Source organism: Triticum urartu, chromosome 5 (assembly GCF_003073215.2).
Source record: "Triticum urartu cultivar G1812 chromosome 5, Tu2.1, whole genome shotgun sequence".
NCBI classification, from domain to species: Eukaryota; Viridiplantae; Streptophyta; class Magnoliopsida; order Poales; family Poaceae; genus Triticum; species Triticum urartu.
Genome location: NC_053026.1, coordinates 657,531,228 through 657,538,959, shown reverse-complemented (window position 1 = coordinate 657,538,959; position 7,732 = coordinate 657,531,228). Strand labels below are relative to the sequence as shown.

Sequence of the window (7,732 nt, the reverse complement as noted above, 5' to 3'; positions counted from 1 at the left end):
CCAGTCTACGCTGCAAGAGAGGTCACAAACATATTCATAGGAAAGTTCCAGCAACGATGGACCGGCCCAACAGATATATATCGTCACACATGCCCCCAAATGGACTAAACTATGCCCCAACAGGGGAGAAAATTCTGCACATTAATTCATCACAGCTACACAAACAAACTGCTACTACGCTACAAATTAATTATCAGACGTCATAACATGTTACAGTTTTGCTAAATACCATAAACCAATCCGGTCGAGGCATTGTTTTTCTTCAACTTTGACTATGTAAGAACACATAGAAAGCATCCCCAACTGCCCAAGCAAAACACATATGTAGGTATGAACAGCATGCACTGCACGATTCTGTGCAATCATGCATCCCAAATCAGTTGCTTGCCCTCGGCAAAATGAATCCCAGTTCACATAGATGAGACTAGGCGGGGAGCTACTAAAGGTGCAGCTTAATAATAGAGAACATACATATAGTCAAAAGGATTCCAGCTACAATGAAACAAAATGTGTGTATGTACTACGAAAGAAACGCTACACCTAATGTTTAGAAAAAGGCAAGCTACGGTTTGTTCAAGCTCCTTTAATTCATAAGGACAAACTGGAAGTATATTGCAGAAAGGCAAGCTGCAGTTGGTCAAGCTCTTAATTACCAGCGGAAACATAGCAAGCAATAATAAATCTGGACCGCTGAGGCAGGGCGATATTACCAAACCCAATCATCTAACAAATGCCTCGATGATTTAATGCACTACACTGAAGAGACGCTTTCAATACAGCAACATTTGCATCAGTAAGGCAAATCCAATCATCTACCAAATTCAATGAAGGCAGATAGTTTCCAAAAAGCAAAATGATATGATATGTTGAGCTATTACTACGGGTCGGCGCCAACAAGAGGAGCTGGGGCCATTGGAGAGAGTTCACCTTTCACAAAATTTCAAGGAGGGTAACAGAATGCAGTTTATTACCAGGAACCTTAGCAGTAGATTATCCGCCTCACATGCACTGCACCTAACATTACCTAATTCCAAGCCATGCAGCTGCCAAGGAGATTCCAGAGTCACCCTCACAGGACAAGTTTTAGTGAGAAATGATACAAACATAACTGCATGAGGTGTCACTATGCAGACAAATGACTGGTCACTCCAGGATAATCTACATCAGGCCCCAATTTATGCACAACTGCAAGAACGGCTCACTACAATTCACCGCAGATTGTAAATGTGTTACGATTGTGCTACACAGCACACGGAATCCTATAGGTTCCATGTTTCAGGATGGATACAAAAGCATGTTTCAGTTTGAAATTGACCATATGTAAAAACAGATAAAAAGCACATACGTAATTTCATAATTTCTTAGAGAACTTGACAGGCACACGCAAACACATATATATGTGTGAACGGTATATTACTATGGGCAGGGGTAAATTCAAGGGGGGGGGGGGGGGGGGGGATCGGATATCGGTTTATTACTGTGAATCATAGGGTTAGATTGTCGGTGCACTGCACCTAACATTACCTAATTCACAGCCATGCAGGTGCCAAGGATGTTCCAGAGTCACCCTCACAGGACAAGTTTCAGTTAGAAATGATACAGACATAACTGCATGTGGTGTCGCTATGCAGACAAATGACTGATCACTACAGGATGATCTACATCACGCCCCAATTTCTGCACAACTGCACAAACAGCTTACTACGATTCACCATAAGTAAGAACCAGAAGACAGAATCCAGCAGGTTCCATGCTTCAGGATGGATACTAAGCATGTTTCAGTTTGAAAATGACCATATGCAAGAACAGATATAAAGCACATATACAATTTCTTGCCCCCAACCATACACATAGAGAACATTAGACAGGTGCAACAGTGTGGACAGTATATTACTATGGGTCAGGAGTAAATTCAAGGGGATCAGAAATCAGTCTATTACTGGGAACCAATGTGTTATATTGTCGGTGCCATACCGTTATTAATATGGGTCAGGGGTAAAGAGAAGAAATGGAGCCATCCAAGAGCTCACATTTCATAAAATTTCATTTCAGGAGTAGGTTCCGCGATTAAGTAGTGGAGTGGAGAAATTCAAGGGGATCAGAAATCAGTTTATTACTAGAAACCATAGCATTAGACAGTCGGTGCACTGCACCTAACTTTGCCTAATTGGAAGCCATGCATACATCCAAGGAGGTTCCAGAGTCACACTCAGGGGTCGGGTTTTAGTGGGAAATGATGCAAACATGACTATATGAGGTGTCCCTATGCAGACAAATGACTGATCACTCCAGGATTATCTACACCAGGCCCCGATCCCATCGAAATAGACACATCACTCGACTGATACCCCTGTCAGGGGTGAAAATTCTGCACATTCGGTGACGATAACTGCACAAACAACTTGCTACAATTCACCACAGGTTGTTTACATGTTGCAATTTTACTAGGCAGCAGAAACCATCAAGTTTCATGCTTAAGGATGGATACATAATCATGTTTGGGCATGAAATTGACCATATATATGTAAGAACAGATAGGAATCACATTCTTCACAATTTGTCCTCCCCAACCACACACACACACACATAGAGAACGGTAAACAGGCGCAACACGTATCATAGGTGCGAATATAGTATAAGAGTACTCCACAATTCCATATAATTATGCAACCCGAATCCTCTGCCTGCCGACGACGATTGCAAAGCCCGATCCTAGTTAGTTCTTACCGGCGACGACGTCCTCGGCGCCGTGGATGATGACGTAGCCGGCCTTCTTGGGGCTCTCGGCGCCGTCGTCGTCCTCGTCGTCGCTGTAGAGCTCCTCGTAGGGGCTGGCGGCGCCGGTGGAGGCGACGAGGGACCAGACGAGGTACATGGAGGCGGCGGTGAGGGCGCCGCAGCCGAAGCCGAAGAGCAGGCCCGAGACGACGACGAGGATGTCCTTGGCGCGCTCCTGGAAGGAGGAGGCGGCGTCGGCGTCGGTCTCGGGGGTGCCGACGGCGGGGAGGGACTCGGCGGGGCGGCGGATCTGGAGGTGGTTCTGGTCGTGGGCGTGGAAGCGGTGCGGGCCGAGGCGGCGGACGCGGAGGACGGTGACGACGGTGGTGGTGAGCGGCGAGGGGTCGGCCGGGTCCGGGTTGGGGCGGGAGAAGGAGGAGAAGGAGATGAGCAGCGTCTGCGCGCGGCCGCAGGGGCGGGCGGCGGCCGCCGGGGGCGCCGCGAGGAGGGCCACCGCGGCGGCGGCGAGGAGGAGCAGCAGGGCGCGGCGGGCGGCGGCCATGGCTGGCGTCAACGGCGGCGGCGGATCGGATTTGGGGAGGGCGTCGTCGCCGGTGGGGAAAATTTTGGGGAATGGGGATGGAATTGGGGAGGTTTGTTTGACTCGGCGCGGTGGGGAGGAGACTTCCGATGCTTTATCGGGCGGAAGAGTCTTCCTTCCTTGGCCGACGGGAGGGGGAGGTTTTGCGGTTTGGTCCTCGGATGGTTTCGTTATTGTGTGTCCGGGTCCTAAATATGGGCATGTGTAGCCTTTTTTTCTTTGAGGGGTAGGCATGAGTAACCGGAAGAATATCTGGTCCTCCCAAGGACCCAGGTGCTACCGTGATACGGGCTCCTGGCCATCGGGTATCAGATGGACGGTATTTGGGAGTTGCTGGATTTGCTGAATGTATGCCTAATTATCGGACTTCTAGATGGCTTTTTGCAAAATGTTTCAGAATTCCCGGGAGCCCGTTGAATTTCAGATCCAACGGCTCTCGGATGTCTGTATCTCTATAGCACCCACGGTGCCGAAGCACCAGATATTCTCCCCGCGCAGCAAGGCCCGACGACCCGGTCCTGGAGAGGGCCTGGCTTGTCTCCCGGGTGGGCTTAAGATGCATTTTTTTTGCTAGTCTGGGACTTTTTATAAGCACCGTCCAAAAGCCAGCAAAGCATGACAAGGTAAGGCAGGACGCCCCTATGTCTCGCTTATAGTGAGATGCAGGGAACCCTCGCGTCACAGCAAGTGCCAGATGTGCTGGCCTAGCTCACCGAAAGCCACAACCTCGAATTTTTTGGGGGGTTTCATGTTTTTGTTTTCAAGTTTTTTACATCCAAATATTCTAAACAAATATATTACAAAAAACACTTTGCATTTAAAAAATTGCAAAAAAAGTTTAAGGTTAATCAAGCAATTGAAAATTGGTAAATGTGTATTGAGAAAATGCTTCTCACATACACAAAAAAATGTGCATGAAAAAATTTGATCATGTATTTAAAAAATGTTAATCATGCATTTGAAAAAAATGTTAAATGTCTAATGAAAAAATGTTGACCATGTATTCAACGAATATTAATCTTGCATTCGAAAAATGTTAAACAAGCATTTGAAAAAAATGTTAAATGTATATAGAAGAAATTGTTGACCATGTATTTACAAAATTAATCTTGTATTTGAAAATTGTTAGTCAAGAATTTCAAAATAATAAAATATTCAAATAAAAATGTTAACCATGTATTTAGAAAATGATGGTCTTGTATTTAAGAAATGTTAATCAAGCATTTGAAAATATAAAAAATGTGTAAAGAAAAAAGGTTGACTGTGTATTACAAAAATGTTAAGCCTTTATTGGAAAAATATTGAGCGTGTATTAGAAAAAAGTTCATGACATATACGATAAATGTAGAATGAAAAAAAACAAAAAGCAAAGGAAAAAAGAAAACAAAAGAAAGAAAAATTGAATAAACAAGTACAAAGGAATGGAAAACAATGAATACCGATAAAGTAACTAAGAAAACAAAAAAAACCATTAAAAACAAAAAACCAAAGAAAATGAGAAAGAAAAGATAAACCAAAGGGAACCACGAAGAAACAAAGAGAAATCAAAGAAAAATTGAAAAGATAATTAAGTATGACAATTAAACAAAGAAAGAAAAATAAAACCAAAGAATAAATAAGAAAACCAAACAAAAACAAAAGAAACCGAACGAACACATCAGTGAACAGACTAACGACTAACCGAATGAGTAACAAGCTATACGGCCGGTCCATACACGTGCGCGCTGTAGAAAAGCTTCAGGTGAGACGGATGCTAGTCTCGGTACAAGCGAGACATAGCATTCAGCGGAAAGGCATAGGATCCTATACAAGACCTCCTATACAGCGTTTATGCGCTAATAGGAAATTTGGCGCTCATCCTCATCATTTGGGCTGGCCCAGCGACGGCAGCTGGTAACCCCCCCCCCCCCCCCCCCCCCCTCTTGGATTGATCTGGTAACTTTACGTGTTGATCATTGACTTGACCCTTTTGTTGACTAGAGCCTTGTATTGTTGACATGAGCATTGACCATTCAAAAAATTCACAGATTTCCAAAAAAATATTATGGGCTTCGGAAAGGTTCACGTGTGTCACAGATAAAAATGCAATTTTTTAAAAAAGGAGTTCAAAAAAGTTCGCCAATTTGGAAAAAAGTTCACGGAGTTTTAGAAAAGTTCACCAGCTGATAAAAGATATGGTTAAAAAAACATCATGCATTTGAAATGTGTTTGCAAATTTGGAAATTGTTTGCAATTTTAAAAAATTCACAAAAAGGTTAATGAACTTCAAAAACCTGAATTCAAACAATATTCACAAAAAGAGAATAGAAAAATAATTTTTTTTAAAAGAAGTAAATAAAACTTTAAAAACTGGCCCTGAAAGGACTATAAAAACTGACTTAAAATAAACCATTCTCAAAACCAATATGGGCTTGGGCGCCATGTACCAAGTGCACTGTACATGATGACTTGAACACCGAATAGGAATTACTCTCCTTTTTGTTAGCAACATGCTAGGCTTTATTAATCAACACTCAAGTTTAGAGGGATGATGGCAGGGTCATGAGGTTGACCTAGCCACATGTGATGTCTTTTTTTTTGAAAGCAACATGGCTTTATTACTCAACGTGCGGGCAAATCGCCCACAACACAAGCGCCCACTTGGGCAGGTACATCCTCCTGCCACTGCATGCAGTGGTCAGGCTCACACAAGCAACCAATACTAGCCAGTTCATGAGCGACAGAGTTTGCTGTACGACGACAAACAGAGATAGAGAAATAAGAAAACCAGAGTTTCAGTTGGTATTTCATGTCCTCGATAACCGCCGCGTACGCCGAAGAATCCACCTTCCACAAATCCAATGCCTCCGCCAGAAGCTGGGAGTTAGTCTTGAACTCCACACGAACCAAGCCGAGCTCTGCTGCTGTTGTGATTGCATGTGACATGGCAATAGCTTCAGCTGCAAAAACATCACAAACATTGTCCCTTCTCCCTGCTCGGGCGTGTAAGAGGACCCCCTCTTCTGATCTCACCGCCACACCCCACCCTGCATGGTTCTGGCCAGGAACAAAGGAACCATCCACATTAATCTTGTAGCCTGTCTGGACCGGAGGCCGCCATCTATCCGGGTTTACGTTCAGATCTGCTTTCCTGAAAATTTGCAGATATTCGAGAACGTTGCTTCTGGTCCTTCTCGCCACTTCTGCCGCCGCGAGAGGCAGTTCTCCCTCTCTAAGCTTGTTCCTGTTTGACCACCACAACCACCAGAAGGTGAGCACATGAAGCCGCTTTTTTTCATCCAGACCCCAGAGGTAGTCTACCATTACATGCACATACGTAATGGTCTCCAGCTCCATTCGTTCCTTCTCCATTGCTAAGTCCCTCCACACTTCCTTCACTGTCTTGCACTTAATGAAAAGGTGTGCTACGTCCTCATCAGCCTTACCACAGAACAAGCATTTTGTGTCATTGATTGGGATCCCCTTGCGTGCTACATTGGTGCGAAGGGCGAGGGACTTGTGTTTGAGGCGCCAAGTGAACATTTGGATATTTTTTGGACAAGGCAATCTCCACAGCCGCTTCCAGGAGTCATCTTTGGCGGTGTTCAGATTTCCAGGATTAGAGTCACTTCCTCCCTCCCCTCCATTCTGCGTGTGCAACACAAGTTGCCGTTTTAGTTTATAAGCACTCTTGACAGAGTGGGCACCCTTAGTATCATACTGCCATGCAATAAAGTCTTGGACCCCTTCGTGAAGTGGTATTTGGAGGATGTGCTTGATGTCATCTGCCCAAAATGTGTCTCGAACCAGTTGCTCATCCCACTGCCCGGTAGCTGGATCAATGAGGTCGCAAACTCGTTCTAGAAGGTTTTGTCCTTTGGGTGTTATGACTCGACGTGACCAGGGCCGAGGTATCCAAGGATCTGACCAAATGCTAACTTGAGTCCCATCACCAATCCTCCAAATAAACCCCTCCCGAAACAGTTCAAGTCCATGAAGTAGACTGCGCCTGGAATAGGAAATACCATCTTTAGGGACAGCATCAAGGATCTTGCCGCTCGGAAAATACCTAGCCTGCAGTACTTGCGCACAAAGAGAATCTGGGTGTTGGATGAGTCTCCAAATCTGCCTGGATAGTAAAGCAATGTTGAAATCATGCATGTCTCGAAACCCTAAACCCCCCTGAGCTTTTGGCTTGGTTAGTGTTTTCCAGCCGATCCAATGGATGGGGTGAACCTTGTCCTGTTGACTCCACCAATAATTTCCTACCAAAGAGCTTAGTTCCTCATAGAACGATTTTGTCAAGTAGAAACAAGACATAGCAAAGGTGGGGATGGCTTGAGCGACCGTCGTGACCAAGGTTTCTTTGCCCGCCTTTGCAATAAGCCTTTCTTTCCAGCCATATACTCGGCCTGCCATAGCTCCCTCGACGAA

At 44.9% G+C, this 7,732-nt stretch overlaps 1 protein-coding gene across 1 annotated transcript; it reads right to left on the bottom strand.

Moving 5' to 3' along the window:
• Positions 1 to 2,422: 2,422 nt before the first annotated feature.
• LOC125511669 lies at positions 2,423 to 3,401 on the bottom strand. The gene has a single exon (XM_048677093.1). The coding sequence runs from the start codon at positions 3,278 to 3,280 to the stop codon at positions 2,717 to 2,719; it is 564 nt and encodes a 187-aa protein (XP_048533050.1). The 5' UTR covers positions 3,281 to 3,401; the 3' UTR covers positions 2,423 to 2,716.
• Positions 3,402 to 7,732: the final 4,331 nt, after the last annotated feature.

What these genes read in the sequence shown, in the direction of transcription:
- LOC125511669 (XM_048677093.1), bottom strand. Translation starts at nt 3,280, where the DNA reads ATGGCCGCCGCCCGCCGCGCCCTGCTGCTCCTCCTCGCCGCCGCCGCG.